At 44.0% G+C, this 23,404-nt stretch overlaps 6 protein-coding genes across 6 annotated transcripts; 2 read left to right on the forward strand and 4 right to left on the reverse strand.

Annotated features, from left to right (window-relative positions):
• Positions 1-2,187: 2,187 nt before the first annotated feature.
• Positions 2,188-4,765, reverse strand: LOC112902897 (receptor-like protein EIX2). Its single transcript, XM_025972088.1, has one exon. The coding sequence runs from the start codon at positions 4,745-4,747 to the stop codon at positions 2,381-2,383; it is 2,367 nt and encodes a 788-aa protein (XP_025827873.1). The 5' UTR covers positions 4,748-4,765; the 3' UTR covers positions 2,188-2,380.
• A 2-nt stretch (positions 4,766-4,767) lies between these two features.
• On the reverse strand, positions 4,768-5,316 carry LOC112902898 (receptor-like protein EIX1). The gene has a single exon (XM_025972090.1). It carries the CDS (start codon positions 5,267-5,269, stop codon positions 4,769-4,771), a length of 501 nt encoding a protein of 166 aa, XP_025827875.1. The 5' UTR covers positions 5,270-5,316; the 3' UTR covers position 4,768.
• A 1,588-nt stretch (positions 5,317-6,904) lies between these two features.
• LOC112903507 (protein COFACTOR ASSEMBLY OF COMPLEX C SUBUNIT B CCB1, chloroplastic) lies at positions 6,905-9,386 on the forward strand. Its single transcript, XM_025972772.1, has 4 exons — positions 6,905-7,234; positions 7,909-8,033; positions 8,557-8,709; positions 8,804-9,386. Exons 1-4 carry the CDS (start codon positions 6,929-6,931, stop codon positions 8,988-8,990), a joined length of 771 nt encoding a protein of 256 aa, XP_025828557.1. The 5' UTR covers positions 6,905-6,928; the 3' UTR covers positions 8,991-9,386.
• A 3,255-nt stretch (positions 9,387-12,641) lies between these two features.
• LOC112903319 (succinate dehydrogenase assembly factor 2, mitochondrial) lies at positions 12,642-15,317 on the forward strand. Its single transcript, XM_025972561.1, is given in 5 exon segments — positions 12,642-12,797; positions 12,800-12,917; positions 13,011-13,137; positions 14,622-14,690; positions 14,776-15,317. Coding segments are annotated over 5 exon segments (525 nt in total). The 5' UTR covers positions 12,642-12,733; the 3' UTR covers positions 14,923-15,317.
• Positions 15,318-15,559: 242 nt separating this feature from the next.
• Positions 15,560-20,439, reverse strand: LOC112903318. Its single transcript, XM_025972560.1, has 15 exons — positions 20,003-20,439; positions 19,145-19,239; positions 18,957-19,070; positions 18,721-18,825; positions 18,561-18,632; positions 18,247-18,359; positions 18,012-18,143; positions 17,859-17,927; positions 17,656-17,743; positions 17,471-17,542; positions 17,294-17,394; positions 17,013-17,130; positions 16,872-16,931; positions 16,022-16,132; positions 15,560-15,835 (listed from the first exon to the last, which is right to left on the reverse strand). Exons 1-15 carry the CDS (start codon positions 20,181-20,183, stop codon positions 15,707-15,709), a joined length of 1,560 nt encoding a protein of 519 aa, XP_025828345.1. The 5' UTR covers positions 20,184-20,439; the 3' UTR covers positions 15,560-15,706.
• Positions 20,440-21,782: 1,343 nt separating this feature from the next.
• Positions 21,783-23,404, reverse strand: LOC112901985 (rubredoxin-2). Its single transcript, XM_025970868.1, has 4 exons — positions 23,050-23,404; positions 22,904-22,962; positions 22,219-22,336; positions 21,783-22,067 (listed from the first exon to the last, which is right to left on the reverse strand). Exons 1-4 carry the CDS (start codon positions 23,244-23,246, stop codon positions 21,986-21,988), a joined length of 456 nt encoding a protein of 151 aa, XP_025826653.1. The 5' UTR covers positions 23,247-23,404; the 3' UTR covers positions 21,783-21,985.

Raw genomic sequence — 23,404 nt, forward strand, 5'->3', positions numbered from 1 at the left:
GGTAGTAGATGATCCAAATCCTCTTCCAATGCGGAGAGTGTCCGGGTTGAACCGTCTCAGACCGAACTGGACATGGCTTGGGGGTTTCAAGTTTGCCAAAGAAGTTGTCGAAGTCATAGTCGAAATCTTCCGGCTCCCTGGGGTTGATACGCCGAAGGGTGGATTTTGCCAGAGTAATGCAATCTGCAATACCTTTGCTGGCTCGATGGATGCTAGAGGAGATGTCGTCGGTGGCGATGGGATGGTGGTGGTAAGCCTCAGGTCGATTCCGAGTCGGGGACGCCGAGTCACCATGCTGTTGGAGAGCATCTTCCGCGAGCTTGATGCACGATGTTATCATCCACCTGATCAATTTTGGCAATCAGACCATGCGATTTGATCAATGGGTGAGGAGTTGCCCTGATATGGCTCGTGTAGCTTCCGATAAGGTTAGAATGTTAAATTCCACCGAGATCATCGGCAAGGTCATCGACGTCGCGGCTGGATGCTGAAGTGGACGCCTTCGGCTTCCTGGAATCAGCTAGGTGGCTGTTGAAACTAACCAAGCCGTTGGTGACGTAGATCCAGGAGCCAAAGGTGATCGTTGTGCCCTCATCGAGCATGGTGCTGGTGAAGCAGAAAGATGCCATCGAGTTCTCTGGTGGATGCTCGATGAACACCCCTACCTGGCACACCAGCTGTCGGTGTTTTACTGCCAAGCCACCGAAGGATACCCCTAAGGTGGTGAGTTGTAGGTGGGGTGTTATCGAGATCAGGAACTCGAAGGTGTAAGGAACATAAAGTTTAGATAGGTTCGGGCCGCCGAGAGCGTAATACCCTACGTCCTGTATGGTGATTGGTATTGCCTTACGTGTTGATCTGGTTGATTTGTCTGGAGGGGATCCCTGCCCGCCCTTATATAGTTTCGCGGGACAGGGTTACATGGAAATCTTAGCCGGATACGAGCTCAGGAGTCCTATCCGAGTACTTTTTTGGTAGTTTCCTACTACTCCGACTAGTTCTACTATAGTACGAGTAATTACAATTGGTAATTGGTGTAAGGTGTGGGTCATATCCCACCCTTTATCCTAAAATATGTACGTCATGTGCACAATCCCGAAGCCCCAGATCTGATAGACGTTTCTATTGAAATCATAAGAAAACAAATTCTGATTTTGACTGATATTTTGTGTTCATTGGCCGAGTCCAGGAAATCTGATTTACTGAATTGTTTCCCTGCCTCTGAAAATCCATATCTCGTACTACTAGTGTCTATCTATCTTCCGTTGAGGTGAAAATGCGGGCCTGTTTGGTTGTCATCCACTTAATTACTTTTGGTTTTCCAAGGGCCAAGACAGCAGGACGTGTGCAGAGGAAAGAAAAGAAGCTGCAGCTAGCGTCTCACTTGTAGGCGAAAATGATCAGGAAAAGGCTTGGCGTGTGCATCCATGACAGAAACGTTCTCGTCACAAAACAGAGGACCATAATATTTTTGGCATCACTATGGCATTGACACGTTGGACCCCTCATATGTCACTTGCAAAACGTCTCATTGAGCACCAGCAAAAAACAGTACCATCACTAGTTTCACCCGACTCCCTCCGCTGAAATCGCTACTGGACTCCTCTGCCGCCGCCCGCCGCCTCCACCATCCTCTTCCTCAATAGCTGAATTGGCATCAACACGTACATCTGTTGTTTCGTTCTCTTTTCTTAATTACACAATTTACGCAGTCTAAGGAAGTTGAATTTCCTTGGCTCTCCATGTTTGGCGGATTTTGCTTGGCGATTGGCTGCCATGGACTATTTTCTTGACGGTTTTGGTACTTTTCTTTGCGATTTCTGACAGTCAAAGTTCTTCTGATTTGTGGTAGAGTATTTGCCAAGATATATTTTGATCAAGCTATGGTTAGTTATTAAAACCCTCAAAACCTATGTCTTTGTGATCACAAGGTGAATCAATGGGCTTTTCACTAGACCTTAAAATTTTGATGTTTATGCATAGTAGCTTTGCTTAAATTCGAGTTTAGACAAGAGGTATATATGGACTCAATAATCTTATTATTCTTCTCTTTCACATCCAGTACGGAGGCAATGGAGGATGACCAGGCATAAGTGGTGGAATTGTAACACTGGAATGACAACAGAAGAAAACCAAATCACTCGGTTCATAGCATGCATTGTGTTTTATTAATAACATTGTGTATGCATTATCGTCTTTACACGAACATTCATCATTTCAAAATTCGCCGAAAACAAGATGCACAACCTATAGGTGTTAAATACCCCCAAAAAAAACCTATAGGTGTTAAAAACGTCACTGCCGGTTTACCTTCAAGTATTCTGGCACTCGATTCCAGTGGCCAGTGGAAGCCACACCAGCCTTAGTTGCTTATAAGCACTTAGCTTATGTCTGCCTTTCTTGTAAACCTTTTCCAAGTTACAACCACAAAGACATAAATTTTATCGTAGAACTTGTCGAGTAGGAGAAAATAAGCAATCCTCGAGGCTTTGTGGAACAGTAGGACACAAAAAACCACCCAGAGACCAACGACAAATCCGATGCCAAGTCCAAAGTACAAGGACATTGGCTTAGAATGGTTTTTATCTCTCTTTTCATCTCCATGCATAGATGTGTTACTCTTCGGACAGTTCCTTTGAAGAGGAGGCCCACATAAACCAATATTTCCGTCATACATTGAGGGATTAATCATGTAGAGTGTGTCAAGTTGACGTCCTGATGGTATTCTTCCTGTCAGATTATTGCTAGACAAGTCCAAAATGCTCAAATATGTCAAACTTGATATGCTTGATGGGATTTCTCCTAAAAGGTTGTTATTGGAAAGATCAAGTGACTCCAATGACTGCATGGCCCCAATCTTGTCTGGAACTTCTCCATTCAATTGGTTCCGAGATAAATTCAGATTTACCAGTCCAGCAAGAGATGTTATTCCCTCTGGAATTTTACCGGTTAAATAGTTGGATGACAAGTCGATGCTCAGTATCTCCAAAGCACCATAACCACGGTAATTTAGTTGTTGCATCTTGGTTTCTACCAATAACTCACCAATTATTACTTGGAACCCATTGATGATTTCATCAGGATGCAGTATATACCTCCTTGTCATAAGCGTAAAATTTGAGAGTTGCGGAGGTACAACACCTGACATCCAGTTGGCTGCAAGATTCAAATGATAAAGATTTGTGAGAGCTGTGATGTTGCTCGGAATATTCCCATAGAACATGTTGTGATTCAGTCGCAAAAGCTGCAATGACCTAAAACTCGCGATCCACATGGGCAATCTTCCGGAGAATCTATTGTGTGATAGATCAAGAAAAGATAGACTTGTGCAGGTTCGCAGAACTGCTGGGAATTCGCCAGAGAAGCTATTGTTACTTAATAATAGATATGTCATATCTGTCATGTTTAAACATTCGGGGAGTCCTCCTTCAAAAAAATTATTGGCCAAATCCAACGCATACAAGCCCAATTCACATATAGATGTTGGGACCTGACCTCTAAAGTAATTAGAATACAGTATAAGCCCTCTTAGCTTTGGTGCTCCAAAATTTGATGGCAAGGGTCCTGATAAAGTGTTTCTTGAGATATCCAGAAAGCTAAGGTTTCTTGGCAACAGAGGTATTTGACCGGTTAAATTGTTTGAACTAGAATATAGACATTCCAGTGACATGATATCCATATTTATTGGCAAGCCACCGCTGATCTGATTATTGGAGAAGTCCAAGATTACGGCCTTTGAAAATGTATTGCAAAACCAATCTGGGAGCCTGTCACCTATATGTGTGCTTGAGATATCGAGCCAAAGAAGATCCACTTGCGATTTAAGCCATGCGGGAAATGGAGGACCCATGTGGCAAGATGCAAAAACTGCATCCTGTAGCCTGAAGGTAGGTAGCCATTCTGAACCCACCACAATTTTCAATTGATTATAGGATAAATACATGTATTTTAAGCTTCGTAACCCGTCCATTTGTTCTTCTGTGATTAGGCCATCCAGGTCATTGTGTCGTAGATCCAGTTTAGTTAAATTACCCAGCATACCTATTTCAGGTGGCACATGTCCAGTAAGGTGGTTAGCAGAGAGGTCCAGGGTCTTCAACTTCGTAAAATTCCCTATGAACGCTGGGACAGACCCTGTGATGTTGTTCCCATGGAGTTGAAGAACGACTAGACTTGTCAAATGCCCCATGGAGTTTGGTAGGGACCCTCCCAGGTTGTTTGACCGCAGATGCAACTCCTGCAACCTGTTCGATGAACACTGCGGCAGCCTCTCAAACAGCTGTGCTACATTTCCATACGAGAGGGACGCATCAAGGCGTAGAACCGTCAGGTTGCAAAGTTTCTCCAAGTTCGTCGTCGCGGCGCTCAAGTGATTACGATTGCAGCACATTTCCAGCACTTGAAGGGATACCATGTCTCCCAGCGTTCTTGGAAGCTGTCCGTGCAGGGAAGTTTCATCCAGGTAGAGGTACTTCAGACTCGTCACATTCCAAAACCAACAGGATGCAACTGGGTGGTTGAAGACATTGTGGGAGAGATCGAGCTCCTCAAGGTTTGAAAGGTTGAGGCGCTGGAGCGATTGGTTTGCGCTGGTGAGGAAGCAACCGGAAAGAGTTAGGACCTTCAAAGAGGGAAGCATGTTCACCAGGTACGGCCAGTCATCTGCCCGGCCGAGATTCACCCCGTCTATGTTGAGATGCTGCAGCAAAGGCAGGTTCCTCAGCCACGAGAGATCAGTGCAGGGCATCTGCTGCTGCGAGGCCCAGCCCTAGCTCGAGAGATCAAGATGGTAGAGCTTTGAGAGGTTCCCAAGCTGAGGCGGCACCGCACCGGAGAACGGCATGCCAAAGAGGTCCAGATACCTTAGGTTCTTGAAGGAGCCTAGGAACTCCGGGATCTCGCCGGTTGGTCCCTGGAGGTTGTTCAAGCTGAGGTCGAGATGCTCCAGGTGCTGCAAGGAGAGCAGGGAATGACTTATCTCGCCGGTCAGAGCTCCGTCACCGAGGTGAAGCTCGAGGACATGGCCCGTCAGGTTGCTGCACTGGACTCCTCCCCACCGGCAGCAGTCAGGTTCATCCGACTTCCATGTTGCCAAGAGGTCCCCCGGGTCGCCGGTGATGCCCTGCTTAAACGCCAAGAGGGCTTCCCTCTCCTCGGGCGCGCAGGCGACGCCGGCATGGGCTCCGGTGAAGGAAGAGGAAGCAGCGGTTGCGACGAGGAGGAGCAGGAAATTGGGGATGGACATGCTTGAGCTCAGCCCAAGCATCATCTTAGTTTTGGGGTGAGATTTTGCAGCCGAAGGAGGTTTGCAGATACTACTGCCGCACGGTCAAGTCATCTGTGATTGAGAATCACCGATGTTGGCATGGTCGTTGGCGTTGGAGTGTGTGAAGGGCCGTCGCGTGTGTAATTGAGAACACGCCGCGACGTGGCTTTTTGACTGCGCTGCAGCGCGTGAAGACTGGGACGTAGATGGGGATGTCTCAACTGCTAAATTTTTCTACTCCCTTGACGGATCCAACACGTCCTTTAAACGTAACTTTGACAACTAATAATCTGTAACACTCACTCTATTTCTTTTTATAAGATGTATTAAGATTTCAAAAAGTCTTCAGAAATATAGTTCGATCATCAATTACAAACAACATCTTTATCTTTACTTATTTTTAAAGAGATGATTGTTTTCTTGGTCCCTCTTAGTGGATCCAATAATAGAGTTTGATAAGTACAACCGGAAAATACAAGTCCTCGGCTCGACATGGAATACGTTATTACTCTTTTAATTATAATAAAAAATACTATTATGATATATATATTGTACAATATATCATATTTGTTATAAAATCACATTTAGTATTATAATATATTAATCAATATATGCAAAAAGACTTGTAGTCTAGTGGTTAGAAGAGACTCGGTAGCGCCTAAGATTCTAGGTTCGACTTCTCGTAGGAGCGAATTTTCTAGGATTTGACGGCGTTGTACTCGGTAGGCGATGTTTCCGTGGACAGTGAGACGGTTTGCGTACGTGTGTTCGTAAGGGTGTGAGCCTGCGTGCGTTATGAGTATCTAAGTTGTACTGTATAATCTCGGAAAAAAATATTGATCAATATATTTATATAACTTCACCTATAGCATGTACAAGTGTATTTGTTAGTATTATTAATTACTACAAAGTCGATTCGAGTTAAAAGATATGCGTGGAACGTGAATCTATTCGCACGAGATCTTTTTACTTATCATGCATATAATTTGTCTAATTATTGGTCAGGAGTAGTTTATACTTGTAAAAGATATCAATTTATAATGTCCAAAAGTAACTTTTCATCAAAATCTGTACACGCATCAAAATCAAATCCATATATCTAAAATCAAAAATCATATTGATAACCGGCTTTTGCTCCGCGAGGAGCATGGTTGAGCTCACGATCCACATTATGGTGAAGACAGAATCATTGGAGTGCAGTGCCTCACACTAGACACTACCCGTGGCCACGACAGGAGGTTTGCCAGCATTGGCAGATGCTGGCCGCTGAATGAGGAGGCCATTGTAGAGGCAGGAAAGGCCCGCGTCGCCATGCAGAGATGCATCGAGGGAAGAGTGCCCGCGGCTGTGAACCTGAAGGTTATCGAGCCTTGCAGCAAGTGCAGCTATTTTTTCATGGACTGATGGGCTGTATTCATCCAGCTCTTAGATGCTTCTTTGGATAGCAATATAAGCTGACTAGTTGTTCGTCCCCTGCAAATTGCAATATGGTTTTAAAGAATGTTATTCCAGGTAACTTATTCTTCCACGTGTCCTATTCCCCGCCTCCCAAGTTGCCAGAAGGCAATAGTACATCCCCCACTTACACGTGGGCCCCGCCATCTTTATGAGCGCACCGGCCCCCTGCTTTCCCACCCCCGCGGCCTTATCCCCAGACCGAGAATGGACGCCGCCACTACCACCGCCGCGGCCGCGAGGCGCCTCCTCCTCCCGCTCCGCGCCGCGCCGCCGCCGCGGCGCGGCGCGGCCGCCTTCTCCCGGCGGGTGTCCGGGCCCAGGCGAAGGCTCCGCGCTTCCCCCGCGCGCGCGTCGCTCGACCACGCCGCGGTCCTGCTCGACGCCGCGGCGGCGGTGGCGGCGGCCGGCGGGACCGGGTACTCGCAAGCGAGCTACTACACGTCGCTGGGGCTCTTCGTGCTCTCCGTGCCGGGGCTGTGGTCGCTCATCAAGCGCTCCGTCAAGTCCAAGGTCCGTAACCAATCCGTTCCCCCTCCAATCCTCCATTCCCCCATCTCCTGCATCCCTGGCCTGCTTCCGAGTAGCTCCCGCCGGGCGCGCGCGCGCCCACGAGTGCGCTGCGAGCAGGGCGCGTGCCGCACACACGTGTAGGTGCGCCGTACTCGTGCCACTTTCGCTTGCCAGTGTTACCGTAATCCGAGTACATGCATCCGTGGCTGTATAGCTGGGTGATTCTGGATGAGCTTTTCTTGTATCGAGAACTGTAGGTGATCCTTGGCGAGCGTGCACATGCATTCGAGCTCGCGTGATTAACTCTGAAGCAAGCTTCGTTCTTCCTTCTTTTCCAGATGTGACTGCTAGTGCAGTGTGATGTGGATAGTGGTAGTGGAGTGGACTTGTTCTTTGTCGGCTAAAGGGGACGCCCTCTTCTTTTCTTCTTTGGTTTACATGGTCCAAGATGCCACCACCATGTCCGATAGGGACGGCACTGCATTGCATAATTAAAATTTCTTAGCTCTCGATGCGGCAAAGTTGTTTCACTAACAGAGTTTGGTAGTGGCTAAAGTTTGGCTGCTAGCCTACTACTTCAGATGTTAGTGTGGTTTGTCGAATTTTTTTGTTTGGTTCTTGGCCAAAATTCAGCAGCACCGTTTGTCATATGTATGCCGAATCGGTGGATGCAGATTGTCCAGAAGACATTTGTCAAAGAGGGAGGGCAGTTGATGGCGCCAAATCAGGTGGCTGGAGAGATCCTGTCGTTCTTCACCCGAAACAATTTCACTGTATCAGACCGTGGCGAGGTTATCACGTAAGTACCATGCTCGTGTTGTATACTAGTGCAGCAGAACTTAGCTATGTGACTATCTGAGAAAAGAAGTAAGCAAACTACATTGTAGTGTGGTGTGCCAAAACTCTTAGGAGTGCATTTAATGCAGTTTAATTTGTTTGCCAATCTAAATGGTGCTGCCAACTTGAAGCTTTGAGTTCATAGTGATCTCCACTGTAGCATCAGACACAGTACTTGGTGTTTCAAGGAACAAAATTACAAAGATAAAATTATTATAGGATTAATACTTGTTACTTAGAAGTGTTAGAATTGTAATGATGCGCTTAACTATAAAATTGGAAGAAAATGGTATCTATCATCTTATTCTCTTAATTAATAGCAGCGCAGTTGTAATGTAGCAGACTAGCGGCTGTTCTGGTCCCTGGTGACTCATCCAGTGAAGCTGCGATCCATGATATTTATATAATTTAATCTAATGCGCTTATGGAGTTTACTTTACATGAGAATGCATTGTAAATGGAAACATTTTTGTATTTCTGGACAGTTTTGAGGGCACGATGGTACCAAGCAGAGGACAAGCAGCGCTGCTGACCTTCTGCACCTGCATTAGCCTAGGGAGCGTTGGGCTTGTTCTGTCAATCGCTGTCCCAGAAGGTGGCAACAACTGGTTCTGGCTTATGACCCTAAGCCCCTTGGCGTATGTCTCTGCAATAAAGCAACTCTCAGCTCCCGGCAATCCATAATAAAACTTCCAGCATTAATGTATTAACTGTCCCTTCATGATGCTCCAGGGGAGTGTACTACTGGACAAAAGCATCAAGGAAAGAAGAGATCAAGGTCAAGATGATCCTGTCCGATGATGGGAACGTATCCGAGATCCTCGTGCGAGGCGATGACGTCCAAGTTGAGCAGATGAGGAAGGAGCTCAAGTTTAGCGAGAAGGGGATGATATACGTGAAGGGCATCTTTGAGACATGACCAGGAGTTTGATTTCTGGGACCATAAAGTGGAGACCAGTCTTTGCTGCGATGTGAATTGCGAAGATCAGGTGAGGGGATGCAAAATTCGACGGGCAAATCTGTACCTTGGCTTATAGAAAAGAAGAGATCTTCATACGGCGTTTGATTACTATTGAGTGTTGCAAATATAAGGATCCTTAATGTATTAACTTAACAGGAAATTGAGGTCATTGTAAAAAGTTATCGAGAAACACCTTTTTGAGCTTGGAAATAATAGACCTTTTAGGGGAGGAAGATGTATCTGTGGGAGTATGGCTGCATCTCACAGCTCGAAAGAACAACTGAACTAGTGCTTAGACCATTGTTGTCATGCTGCCTGTTGTTCTTTACTTGCAAGGGGTGTCATTTTTCTCCAGATTTTTAGCATACATTTGCGTCTTCTCTCCAACAGAAACCAGACTGTAAAATTATCACTACGTTCTTGAATTGGCGGTGGCAGCTTCTTGACGCGCTTACTCTTGGCCATTGTAACATTTCTTCAGCCTCTCACTTCGCGCTGGCCTCATGCTCCGCCATTTGCCTGGCGCATCCAAATCTGTTGAAATTTTCCGATTCCTTCGAACTTTAAGGCCAATTGTATTTTCTTGTTTGAAAATGAACAACTAATTCCAACAAAGCTCTGGGATTTGTAAAAAAAGAATTAAAAGCGACATTTTACCAGGCTAGCATTGCATTGTGAGTTGTGACCGCGGACGATGGAGTGTATATAGAAGAAGGAAAGCCTGCAGGTAGGCCCATGAAGGAGTTGGACCTATCATTGACATTTCCAAGTACGGGCAGTTATAATTCATGTACATATCGCCCTGCAAATGGGCTGGGATCCACACTGTATCCACGCCAGCCCATGTACGGTCTATGATGATTAATTTATCCACTCTGTTGATCGACGTGCAAAATCCAAAACGCACCAAACCGTGACTTCCTTTCACCCCACACCTAACCAAATCAATGCTTTATCCATGGGTTCCACCCATTAAAAAATTATTTCCAAAATCATGGATTCACTTCTGCTAATGATTGCTGGTCCGTTAGAGTCCACCACTGCAAGCTGCTATCGCTACTCGCTATGCCCCATTTAGTTAGGCAACTCATAAGTGTTTCTCCAATAGCAAAATCTGTGTGTGGATACTTGATCTCCTTAAAACTTATTATCTTCTTTTTTTATCTTGAAGTCAGAAATGATATAATGCATTGTTGCAACCATGTAGCCTAAGCTATGTATAGATGTCCACATATATAACGTTAGGCACACATGAGAGCAGTGGCGGACGTAGCAATCCAGTATTGGGTGTATATAAAAATTAGCGAACCGAATAATCATACAAAAGGTACATGGTACAACACAAAATAGTTCCTTAGTCCATTATCCATACAATATCTTAGAAACTTTCGGTTAATAAATAAATTACAAATTAATTCAATGAAGCGGCTTTTAGAAATGAGAGATGATGTCTTCACCAATAACATGTAGGGAATTTGTTTTCTCAATAACTATAACCAAGCAATATTTAAGTATTGATCCTCCACACTATTTTTAGCTTGTTCTTCACAAAATTCATAGTTGAATGCCTCGAGACTGAGAAGTCTTTGAGGCAACGGCACACCAATTCAATAACAGGAACTAGAACTGATCAATAATAGCCAATTTGCATCGCGAACCATTGGTGGGGCAGCCACTGGACACGTTGTGGCTGTAGCAGCTGCGTGCGGCGTCGATGTGGCCGCCCATCCTCAGCGACTTCCGCATCCATACCCGCCCGGGCTGGCGACTTCCGCAAGCCAAGCAGGCACTGAACTAACGGGATTCGTGAATGATGGAAGCGGGGATTGGGTCATCAGGCAGCGGGCCAAGAAAGCAGGCCTATTTACTTTGTTTGGGCTCAAATAGATACAATTTGACCGAGTGACATGTATACCTATATGTATATGCATATAAACTGATTTTCTTTTATAAAAATTATTGGGTATACATCATGTACACCCATGCACCTCTAGTCCGTCCGCCCCTGCATGAGAGTTAGGCCTTGAAGTTTATTTTGAAGATCTTGCTTCATTCTATGACAATCGTTATGAATTGTTTGCTGAACCACACAACTGACAATCGTTATGCCTGCATAGTCTTAGCTTATGGCTCATAGTATCAATCTTCAAACTTGTTAAACGGGATTTCAGCATGTATGACAAACTCAATCATAAGCTGACAGGAAAGCTGATTGTCAAATACAAAGTTCTCTATAGGTTTCTTTAGTGTTGCTACAAATCTTTTTATGTCAGCTTCCACAGTTGAATGACAATAATGAAAATTATGGGTTCTAAGGCCGATAGTTCCTAACTTGGTGCTTAAATGGATTTGACAATACTTGCACACAGCTTTAAAACCATCATCAGTTTTAACTAAATTATGCTCAAAATATTCCCAAACTTTGGACCTTCTAATACATGTTTGGGTTCAATGAAAATTATCAGAGCTTTCTAATATGTTTGCAGATATGTTGAGGTAACAGGCTAGAAGGTTAGAGCAGTAGATTCAGCAGAATCAATGTTATCTAACATGCTAGTGGATATCCTACACTAGACAATAGTATAGAATATCCTGCACTAGAAGAGAGGAAAGATAAGTGGAAGTTTTGGCAGCTTACAATAAACTGGAAGAAAAAACTTTCTTGCGCACGATTCTCATCACACTCTCCTCTACACAAGAGGCATGCACGGCACCGCGTGACGCCTAAATCCAATCCCCATGGCAGCCTCGTACAAATTGACGTCGGAGAAGCTACGGATGGTGCGACTGAGGCGAGGTTCGGAAAGGTTGGAGGTGGTAGTAGAAGAAGTTGCGGCGAGCGGCACCGGCTGCAAGTGAGCGCCCAGATGCAGTCCGCGCCGCCACTAATGGCGAGCTCCTCAAGAATGACCAGTAGTGGTAGCTGCTTCTTTTGGACCGGGACGAGAATGAGGTGGAGGTGACAACTGGGAAGCAGTAGGGAGGCGGAGGTGGAGGCGGTGGCGGCAGGAAAGTAGAGGTGAGGGTTCGCGGAGTCGAATCATAACTGCGAGAGCTGGAGAGCCAAAGCCCATATCAAGAACCACAGCATAACCCACGGATACAGCTCATAAGAAATCGAATCAATAGTATCAGCACCAAGTTCGCACCGAACTGCTGGAGAGCTGGAGCCCAAATCGAATCAGTTTATTTTAGTGTTGGTCCGTTTAGCATGGAGCCTAAATAAGCCTAAAGCGAAATAATTACTATCCAAACTATTTGCAAAGCGATGTACCTAGGGTTGTGCAACCAACCAATCACACTCTTTGTTGATGTAGGTCAGATAAAATAATAAATCAACTAGAAATTTATATGTCGATCGTATATGAAGTTACCATTATTATTTTATCTTGATAAATAGGGTAAAAAATACTAAATTTGTAGAGACACGTAATCTATACAAACCCGCTAGGCGGCCCAATAAAGGCAAGTCGGTGTGGGGCCACTTGTCAGCCATGACGGCCAGGCCTCGTGCATCAATTAGGGGATGCCGCGCCACACAGACGCTTCCACGTCTCCCACCGATCCTCGGCCCACTATATACACGGCGATGCGGGGCCACTAGTCAGCCACGTCCCCTCTCAGTTCCCTCCCCCCTCACCGTCGCCGATCTCTCTCTTCGTCGGTTCGTTCCGCCCGCCGCCGGCGAGCCAAGCAGAGCCATGGCGGCCGCGCTCCTCCGCCGCGCGCTTCTCCTCCGCCGCGTCCTCCCCTCCCCATCCCCCACCCCACCCTCCCCGGGGCCTCCGCCGGCCGCCTCCTCTCCGCGTTCACCGCCTCCCAGCAGAACGCCACCACCACCGTCGACCTCTCCTCCGACGAGAGCCGCCGCCGCCTACTCAACAGGTGCGCGACCGTACCCGTGTTTCCGGAGGTATACCTTGAGATTTCGTTCGGCGTCTGCTTCGTTTTGAGTGACTGGCGGATGGTGCTGCGCAGGCTGGTGTACCGGAGCAAGCAGCGGGGCTTCCTGGAGCTGGACCTGGTGCTGGGGACCTGGGTGGAGCAGCACGTCCACTCCATGGACGAGCCCAACATCCGTGCCCTCCTGCAAGTGCTCGACCTTGTAAGTTCCCTGGCCTCTGGTTTTCTATTGCTTCAGAGATTGAAGAATTAGAGATAGTTTATGTGGGGGGTGGTGTGGGGGGTGGGGGGGGGGAGCATGGATTTGGGGGAAGATTCGCAAGACGAGCAGGGGAACGACAAGGGACAGAGGCAAGAGGAAGGAAACCTGTTCAGGTTTTTCATCGATGGACTTGCTTACGGCCGCTTGCTTTGCTTTGCTTTGTAGTGTATTCCCCTCCACAAGTTGTTGTTTCCAGCGTTTAGTCTAATCTTAATTTCGTCGTCTGATGGTTCTTCTGTGCCACCTTTTTTTTGTTTTTTTTTGAGCAAGTAGATCAATCGGTTAATTGATTAGTTTGTTGGTTGGTTGCTGAGCAATCTGATATGCAGTAATTCATTAGCAGCATTAGGTGCGATATTTGCTCATCTTGGCAGATATTCCTTGTTCAATTTGTGCAATCAACCCTTCTTTAAGAATTTGGAAAGCGGCTTGATTTTTGATGTTCCAATCAAGTTCAAGGTCTTCAAGTTTTTAAGAAATAAGTAAGTCATATTCTCCGAGTGGAATGTCTCTTCAGGCTAAATTTTGTTGTTAAGAGAGCACAATGAGTTGTGCTTGGTGATGTAAAATTGTCTATGTAAAATTGTCTATGTTATGTTCTATTTGTTCTAAAGGTCAATAGGTTTATGGAACTACAAAGAACTCTCTGCTCTTTGAGTGGACCCTCTTATGTTTTTCAGGGGAAAATAAAAGCTCCTATAGCTCCCATGATTAAAATATCTCCTATGATAAGTACATAATAAAAGCTCCTATATTAATCATCTGTTCATGTTGGGTCATGTTTACTCAGGTTTAGTTAAAATGAAAAGCAGTTCTAGATATCAGATAGTTGTGTGCTTGATCTTGCTTACAGCAACATTAGCTCTCTGTGAATTCAGTGTCTGTGCACTGTGCTGCAAGGAGAAAAAAAGTTTGGGGTTGGGTTGGTGTGGGTAGTATAGGCATAGTAATGGCATAGTTCGCAAATCTCATGTACTGCTTTGTTGCTGTAACATTGACATTTTGAACTTTGAATCAACAGAAAACAAATCTGGAACTTTGTGCCTTAACCAGAGATGTATATCTCTTTGCTTTAACATCATGATGGAGCTTCACAATTTCTAATATTAATTAAGAATCCAACACTTTGTCGTACTTGCCAGTTTCAGAACTTGTTTCTGCAATACTAGATCAGGGCCATGAATAGGTCAACTAGAATCCTCCAAGGTGCCCCTATTAGTGTTGTTCTTTTACCTTTGCATTCCATCAGATTACCCATAATTTGTCAGGTTAGTGATTATTAGGGGCCTTAACTGGGTAGCTCCTGTATGTGCCTTCTGCCTTTTGATAATGACATATAGAATTATTTCTATCTGTTGCATGTATTGTATACTGTCTCAAACCTGATTTCAAATTTATATATGTAGCTTTAACTGATTCATCAGGAAAACCCGGATTTGTGGAAATGGCTTACTGGTCAGGAGCAGCCACCAGAGGATCTGAATTCTAACCCGGTATGGCATACTGCAACCATTATTCTGCTACTTCTTTTTTTCTTGGAACGACTGCTTTTTTACTGGTCAGTTCATGATCAAATAGGTGTTCACTGCCATCAAGTCGAAGGTCACAGATAACCTAACCAAGCATGCCTCGCCTGAGACCCGATCAACACCAGGTCAGCCATGGGTGAGAGGATGGGACGACATAAAGAAAGGCAAAGATGGACCAAAGTATGGAAATCAGTGAAGAGGGGCTTGAAACAGGGGTGACAGTTTTATGTCCTAAATAAGTCCCTGTACCTTTTCTCTCGCATATGGTTCTGGTGTAGAATAAATTGAACCGTGGCTGGCATGTTTGACGTGCGTGACCGTTTGTTGAAGTTATCTGGAGAATTAGTCTGTAGCTGTGGATTTGTGCTAATATGCTCTGCTCTGTATATTTTCATACCCCTGGTAACAGCCACTGGCTCTCCTGCTGCTCCTGGCAGTTCTGGATTAGGGCTCTACCTCTTTTTCTGCTGTGTTTGTATTGATTACCTGTTTGGTGGCAAACTGGCAATAGGTCAAGGTCAAGCATTCGGATTTAAACTTATTATTCCCTCACCACCCACCCTGGTATTCTAATTTGTTATCAGTTTTATTGTTCTGTATTTTCTGAAGGCAATTATGCTATATTATAGATGATAGTTTTGCATAATGGTAATGCTTTATCGGACAAGCCTTTCGGCTATCCGGAGTTGTTTCTGATTAAACAAACATCAGGTGATGCAATTTGTCAGAACAAAATCTGCCATGATTCAATTGTTTCCGTATATATTATAAGGCTGGCGTGCAACAGTGAAATCAATTATTTGTTCAGAATTATCCATGTTAATTCAGCGCTATTCAGTTCAATTATTCCCCTTCTCATACACTGTAAAAATTGATGATATCATTCTTATTTGCAAACAAATGAACAAATGAAAGAATAACACAACCTGTATTTGAGGCTATCAATCAAGCGCGGAATCTTGCAAGATTGAATGAATTTATCACTGGCATCGTGAAACTGATGAAGCAGCAGGGGCTTGCTGGGCTCGGAGCACCATTTCTTCAGTAGTTGTCCCTATGATCTCGTTTGCCCGCTTCAACGGAACACATAAGATCCTCCCAATTGAGTCCTGAGTAGAGAATTATTGTAAGGACCAACCGACGGAGCACCTAGGCTTAGAAATCTTCAACTGGCAGATACTTCTTTTATTGAAGATTACCGTAGTGGCCTTAAAAGTGACACACAAGATGACATTCTGTATCCACATTTATTCTGTTCTTTTTGGTGATCTTTAGAGTTTGCGAAAAGAACTTACCCGAGAAACAATACCCAACTTTTCTAGCTTCTTTACAGCATCCACAACATCAAAGTTGCACTCCACGCCAAACTCTTCCTTGATGAGCTGTTCACAGCGTAAATCAAGATCCTGGAAAGATAATAAGATACAGCAATATCAGCAAGTCATTTGTCAAGACTCCAGGTGACACATAAGTAAGAGGGCATATCTTGTGAAAATTTGGCTAAGTGTTGAAAACTTGAATCTTCCATCTTGAAAAACTTAGCATCCATATTTGAGGTTATTATGCCATATATAAAAAAATTAGTCCAAAATCCATATCATCTGAGAGATGACAAAATACAAATACAAGGTTTAGAATAACAAAAAGAGAACCTGTGTTAATTTGCCCATGTATCCGACGTCTGTGATTTTTTAACCTCATGAGTTGGATAGAGTTTGGTACTGAAATTTTCTGTGGTGTGTTGATATGACATAAACTACGGGTGCTGAGTTTTTCAAGATTTTTGAGAACTTGTAGATATGATTTTCGATGCAGTTTTCAAGTTTCCAACACTTGGCCAGTTTTCATCGGATATAATCAACTTCCTTTCATAAACTTTAACATGGCAACACATATTAAAGTTTAGCAGCAAACCCAAGATGGTGAAATTGTCTAAATGTAAACTGGAGGAAAATATACAACACAATTATATGCTAAACTTCTAACAGCCTGTAAGTCTGTAACATAAGGTTGTTCTCCCATATGGCGATAAAAAAGAATAAACAACAGCTGAGCACGAATATACTACCCAAGCAGAACTTTGATTGCACAAAAATATATGGCAAAAATATCACTAAAAGTAGTGCATAAACTATATATGGTTACCTGTATAGTGGCCTTTCCTTGCTCCATCAAAACATAGTAAGAAACGATAACCTCCTTAACCTGCAAAAACGGGTTTAAGCTATTTTGGTGGCACATGCAAGACAAATTAAGTTTATCAAGGACTTAGTGAGGGTTGCATACTTCTTGCTGGATCACATCATCACACAAGTGAAGAAGTGTTCCTTTCCCACTATCAAGTTGTTTATCATACATTGACTTTGTAATCAAATTTTGGTATGTGACCATATTTGCTTGGAATCTGTTTTGAAAGATAGAAATTCATTGTATATCAGTATAGTACCAGGAAATTGACTGAGTTGGTAAAATGTACCTTTCCTTCAGGACCTTCAGACATACATTACTGATATTCAAGAGTGTCATATGAGCAAAAAAAACTTTCTTATGAGCAAAAAAACACCTACGTGAAGTAGATCTTCGCACAGTATCCAATCAGACCAGATAAGATAGCTGTGACAACCCATATGTCAGCCTTTGGCATTTCAAGAGAACCTATTAGAGTGACCTGAAAGAAAGACATTATTCAGATGGTTGAAGATAGGTAGTATGCATGTTTGATGTCAAAAGCATAAGAGACGTACCAAGCCAATCACGGCAGAAATTATAAATGTAACCCAATCCATTGGTGTTAAACTAGGGTTTTTCTTCTCTGGCTACAACACAATGCTGATCGATGTCAGGTACTCTAGGAGAACAAACAGAACGTGCCTAAAGATAAGTAGAAGTGTTCATAAGAATTGCAATTCCAGTAACCTATATATATTACCAGGACTAGCTCCATATCAGCCATTGGAATGTGCTTGAAGTGCTTTACATATATCCCACGATCTGGCTTACTTTCTGTGCTAGCCTTCCTGTAACATTAGGATCAGAACAAGCTAGTAAGCCAGCGTGTAAAATCCGATGATAAGAGATTACTTAAAGATTTAAGAAGGCTAAAGGTCATGTCATGAATACAGAAATACAAACCTATACACCACGATCATCCTTTCAAATGTAGGCTCTTGAATTGTCATTTTTCTTAACAAATTCCTTATGCTGCCATAAAATGGTATATAACACATTAGAAAAGAAGCTCAACTTTAGATTACCGAAATTCCTGTGAAGCTAGCCCTAATCAACCTTAGCTCCATTTTCTCTAGACGAACGCGCTCAACATAGAGGTCTGGTTCTTCTGCATCTTCATTAATTTCGTCAGTTTTCTTTTTGTCCTTTGTTGAAGGTAATTGTTTCTTGGAGAATAATCTATCTATCCTGATATTAAAAAATTGTATCAATAATAGGATATGATTCTTTTATCAAAGGAAAAGCATCCAGTTCAGCGAAAACGAAAACAGTTGATATTGAGATGTGATACCTTGTTACCCTCAGCAATGACCTCCATGCTCGAGATATGATGACATCCACTTTCTCCATGAAGAAGTAGTCAGTTGTTTGATCTATTCCAATGCCCCGACGGAAGACAATATACTGCAAATATGTGGTTGATGCGAAAATAACTGATAAGTTATTATGTATGGCTCAAAAAAAGTAAAAAAAACAGAGGCATGTTAACTTTAATGTCGATGTGTATCCAAAGAAAGACTAGTTATGAATCATTGGCATAGCACGAGTAATGTATACTTTGAGGAAAGATGAATAGTAGAGTGCACTACAGGAAACGAAAAATACCTTATCAGCGAATGCTGGTAGATTATCATGTGGGTGCTCCTTAAAGTATCTTTTCAACAACTTGCTGTCTACCTATATTTGTACAAATATCTAGTTGAAAAGTGATGTAAATTGCAGTGTCAGCATGGAAATCCAAACTTTTACAGAAGTTACTCCATACCTTGTATTCATCAACTTGTATGGGGAGGTTCAAAAGATATTGGCCAGACTGTGCTACCTCATACTCTTCGTCGGATAACAACTTGAAGTTGCTCTTTTCCATTATCTACTTAAGATCACCAATTGTATTATAGTACATACTTAAGATCAACAATTGTATTATAGTACAAGTTATCGTCATATAAAATCTCCAGTAGCATGCTCGTTAGTATGAAAAGGAATAGACAGTGAGCTAACCTGAAAAATATAGGTTAAGAAATTTAGTTCTAGAGTATCAAGCTCACTGGATGTCATACCCTGCTGCTCCAAACTCTTCTCACCATTAACAGGATCAAATAATGCATACAGTTGCTGCATCAAAGCACAAACATCAAGATAATCGACCAACTTGACTGTCGTAAATGAATAAAAGAAGAGGTACGAACCATTAGATCATCAAATTGCAGAAGATACCAAGCACGGATTGTGTACTCTACCCTCTTACATAGCTTCATGAACTCGGAACGGTCGTTGTCACGTTCTGCAGGGTAGTCAAGAGCATGTGTGCGTTATGCCAAGCAAATGATTCGCACGTTTTAATTCCAAATTTTCAGATAGTCAGAAATTGTATTGCAAAAAGTAAACCATCTTGGGTTTTTTTCTGAAAAAATAAAAGGCACATTAATCACTCTAAAAAGATACTGACGATTGACCGATAACTAAAATTATGTAAGATTCATGTTATCTGTAGAAGCATTGGCGGAAATTGACATGTTTCTTGTGAGAGACAGTAACAATACATATCACTGGAGAAAAAAAAGAACATGTTGCTGTAAAACCTCAATACCAAACATTCAACCGACTGATCCTTCACCATTTAATTAGAGTAAAAAAAATATAGGATGGCACCATCGCCCTCAAGAACTTTATGACTCCCGGGACAAACTTTGCTGGAAGAACCAAACCAGTGTTCCTTTTTTTTCTTCAGCAGTTAAGTAAAATCCGGACCAATGTACAAACCTAAGGCTCCCAAAGCTATCAAATAAATTACTCGCATTTTCCCTCCAATATAAATCTCGTCCCGATGCACGGCTCGAGGTCCATTTGTCCATTTGTTGCAATGCAAGGAAGGGCGATAAACGAAAAAGAAACTGAACCTAATGATCAGACAAACTGGGCGCCTCCGTGCCCCGCGAGCGACCCAAATCAATCCACCGGCAAATGCCCGCGCATCCGGAAGCATGATCAATCAGACCAAAAGACCAGACGGAGATGGACGAGGTGGATAATGTAGGTATGATTACCGATGAGGTATGCGAGCTTCATGACGAGCTTGGGCTTGAGGATGGGGATGACGGACTCGCGCTCGAGCCGTATCACTTCCTTGACGACGCCGTCCCTCTTGGCCTTCCCCTTGTCCTCCATGGCCGCCGCCGACGCCGTCGCGGGCCTCCCGTCGCGCTCCCCGGCCTCCGCCTCCCCCATCAGCGGGCCGGGCGGCCGGCGCGATGTATAGAGGCGCGGCCGGCCGGGATCGGGTTCGGTCGTTCGAGCCGTGAGGCCGGGGGAGAAGGATCGCGTCGGCGAGCGGCGATGCGCGATGCGATGTGATGCCGGGGGCGCGGGTGGTGGCGGGTTCGCGCCTTCTCGCGGTGGCGGCACGAGGAGCAGCGGCCTGTCGCTGGTTGGTTCCTGATTTGGAAGGGTGATTAAGCCCGGCCTTGATTAATTATGAGGCCGCGTGATTAGTATAACAACGAGATAAACTAAGGTGATTTGAGGTGCCGACAGCCTGAGGACAAAAAGGGAGATTAAAGTCGTGGACATTACGTTGCAATTGAGTGCACGCACACCTATCGTGGTCGAAGACTTGAAATAAAACACAGTTTTATAGGAAAAAAAACTCGGTGAATTCATTCGACGCCCGTAGTATTTGGATTTAGTTAGTTTGTATTTGATTTACACTGAATATATAGTTTAGTGGCCAAATGTTGAGCATTGAGGTTTAAAGCATGTTGAGACTCGTTGATCTGCATTCCTTTCTATTTCTATGCAATTCGGGTAAGTGATTACCGTGACACATGAGGCACTCCCTCCGTTCCAAATTACAAATCATTTTGGATTTTTTACGTATATATTTTTTTTATATATCTAGACATAGTGTATATCTAGATGCATAACCAGAAAAGTCAAAATAAATTATAGTTTGGGATGGAGGCAGTACAACTGAAGAGGACCGAGATGATACTGTGTTTTAGTTGATTTCACCTGTCTTGTTGGCTCTCATTGAAAGATCTGATCTTTATTGTTGCGTCCTGATGGTGTTGTACTGTTCTTATATGCCACAAAGGTCTAGAGACGCTTTGTACGCATAATACTAATACTAAAATTTCACAGCAGACACTTGTGCCATGCATGTTTATTCGCTTCCATAAATGCTGGGTGAAAGGTGAATCATAAAAAGGTTAAAAAAGTTTACTGTTTTTGGGAGCAATTGGTTGGTTCGTGGAACTTAAGATGGTATTATTAGATACACAAGCCAGGAGGTTGAGACTTTATTGGGACGAATTATTGAATTCTATAAACTGGTATCCTACAATTTCATCACACTTGAAGGTTGAAGGAGAGCCTACATATGTGAGCGGTACGTCATGCAGTATTAGAGAATCATTTCCTCCCCAACTTAAGATTTTGAAAGTAGTGGCTGGTGCATCAACTGAATATTAAAATTGTCCTCATTATTTATCAGAATTAACTGAGTGCCTATTATTGACACAAGGGATTAACTGAGTGCTTTATTTCCAGCCCATCTCCATCACAAGCTACCTTAATTATATCAACTGCAAAGCAACTATAAATGCGCTCTACGCGATTCGATTATACCTATATTGACAGTTAAACGCATGTCTAATTTTCCTAGAGTAGCATTTTCTTCCTTTTTTATTTCCATTTTTAAATGGCATTACAGGCGTGTAGCTCAAGAAAAAGCCCGATAAACTTTTGGAAGCCAGTTATTTCAGATGATTTATACCCCATTTGAAATCCCAAATAAAAGCTAGAACGGAAGTGTAGTACTTAAAATCATAATCAGCTGTAAGTTGAGTAACGTGTATGGCATTTCAAGATTAACGACGACTTGTATAACAGTCATGGAGGTTGGATCCCTAGGAGTATGCATGTAGCATGACACACGCACATGTACAGCCACAAAAACAAAAGGGCAAAATGGAAAGAATCCTGTCCCCGGCACCAAATGGATTGATCGTCTCTGAAGCCTGTTTGTTCGTCTAGTTGTAGGCGTTGTTGAGGTAGAAGTAGAGGCCGGCCAGGGCAATGATCCCGGCGACGATGGCGATCGGCAAGGCTTGCCTGCGAACCGAGTAGATGCAAAATCTCTGCTAAGTCAGTTGATGTATTCCTTGACTAGTACATCAACCGTACAGGCTTAATGCAAATTTTGAATATTTCAATTCCTTTTTCATGTGTTCTTTGTAGTTTTTCTATAGGCTTGTTATATTACCCGATTGCTTCGTCCTTCTTCAGCTGCTCCTTCCTCGCCTTGCGGACATCGGTGGTGTTTGCGTTCTTGGACACCGCTGGCTGGTATGGTCTGAACCTCCTCTTCGGAGCTCCACAAACTGTATCAACAGTGGACAAGGATTGCTCAACCATTGGAGAAGAGTATATATCCTTTTCATGTGGGCAGTGACAAGTAAATAAGAACATCGTTTTAAATTACAAAGAATTTTTTTTAGATGAAAATGTAACAATTGAAAACATTGCTGTGTATGCAAACATTAAATGTTTGTGTGTTTTAAGCAAATGAGTTGCTATGCTTGAATTTACAACGTGGAATTAGTGGTGTTGCGTGATTTCTTCAAAATTGTTGCCATGGTGGTGTTCAACTTGACATTGCATAAGCATGTAAAAGGAAAAAAAAACGTTTTTTGAGGCTTCTACTCTATGTTCACCGTTCTATGCAGTAGTAGTATGTTGCTTGTCAACGTATTGCTATGCATTTGGATAAAAGTGCTCCACATCTTAACATTCTCAAGCATACTAATGCACAGGAAACCTCTGAACTGAAGGCCAAGAAGAAACAGAAGCTATATATTTGCCGCATGCACCAAGTGAGGAAATTAGATGAACAGAGAGAGGAGGAAGAAGAAGAAGCAGCAGAGGACTCTGCTGGAACTCATCCTCACCGGGGCAGAAGTAGTTGTCGGCCAGCTTGTCAAACGGGGTCCTGTCATTGTAGATGTACCTGCACGGCAGCGGCGAGGTAACTGTGAATACCAAGCAGGCTGACAACGCCATGACAGTTGACAGAGCACACGAGCAGGTCGCTCACCCGCAGTCGCGGCAGATGTAGGCCTGCTTGGACGCGACTCGCATGGTGATCCGCGCGGCCGTGGCCGCCCTGGCCGCCCGCCGCCGCGCCGGCGCCGGCAGCCGCAGTCCCAACCACGGCGCCGAGAAGGACGACCGGAGCGGCGCGGACGGCCGCTCCGGCGCCCGCAGGAGCGATGACGGGGCCTGCAGGGCCATCTCTGCTAGCTGCCGGCTGCCGCGCGCGCAGGGAGACCGGCACGCTAAGGCCAGGGGACGGCACGGAGCTGCTGGACGAGGAAGCGGCAGCGGGGCAATGACGAGGCGGAGCTGGCGGGGCCGAGGAGATAAGAGGGAGCGAGAGGGGATTGGTGTGG

Source organism: Panicum hallii, chromosome 8 (assembly GCF_002211085.1).
Source record: "Panicum hallii strain FIL2 chromosome 8, PHallii_v3.1, whole genome shotgun sequence".
Lineage (NCBI taxonomy): Eukaryota > Viridiplantae > Streptophyta > Magnoliopsida > Poales > Poaceae > Panicum > Panicum hallii.

What these genes read in the sequence shown, in the direction of transcription:
- LOC112903318 (XM_025972560.1), bottom strand. Translation starts at nt 20,183, where the DNA reads ATGGGGGAGGCGGAGGCCGGGGAGCGCGACGGGAGGCCCGCGACGGCG. An exon ending in TACCAGCATTCGCTGATAAG is followed by an intron (nt 18,360 to 18,560) that starts GTATTTTTCGTT and finishes ACATATTTGCAG; the next exon opens with TATATTGTCTTCCGTCGGGG. An exon ending in AAGGAAAGGCCACTATACAG is followed by an intron (nt 16,133 to 16,871) that starts GTAACCATATAT and finishes TTATCTTTCCAG; the next exon opens with GATCTTGATTTACGCTGTGA.
- LOC112902897 (XM_025972088.1), bottom strand. Translation starts at nt 4,747, where the DNA reads ATGCCCTGCACTGATCTCTCGTGGCTGAGGAACCTGCCTTTGCTGCAG.
- LOC112901985 (XM_025970868.1), bottom strand. Translation starts at nt 23,246, where the DNA reads ATGGCCCTGCAGGCCCCGTCATCGCTCCTGCGGGCGCCGGAGCGGCCG. An exon ending in TACATCTGCCGCGACTGCGG is followed by an intron (nt 22,963 to 23,049) that starts GTGAGCGACCTG and finishes GCTGCCGTGCAG; the next exon opens with GTACATCTACAATGACAGGA. An exon ending in AAGAAGGACGAAGCAATCGG is followed by an intron (nt 22,068 to 22,218) that starts GTAATATAACAA and finishes CTCGGTTCGCAG; the next exon opens with GCAAGCCTTGCCGATCGCCA.
- LOC112902898 (XM_025972090.1), bottom strand. Translation starts at nt 5,269, where the DNA reads ATGATGCTTGGGCTGAGCTCAAGCATGTCCATCCCCAATTTCCTGCTC.
- LOC112903507 (XM_025972772.1), top strand. Translation starts at nt 6,929, where the DNA reads ATGGACGCCGCCACTACCACCGCCGCGGCCGCGAGGCGCCTCCTCCTC. An exon ending in GACCGTGGCGAGGTTATCAC is followed by an intron (nt 8,034 to 8,556) that starts GTAAGTACCATG and finishes ATTTCTGGACAG; the next exon opens with TTTTGAGGGCACGATGGTAC. An exon ending in ATGACCCTAAGCCCCTTGGC is followed by an intron (nt 8,710 to 8,803) that starts GTATGTCTCTGC and finishes ATGATGCTCCAG; the next exon opens with GGGAGTGTACTACTGGACAA.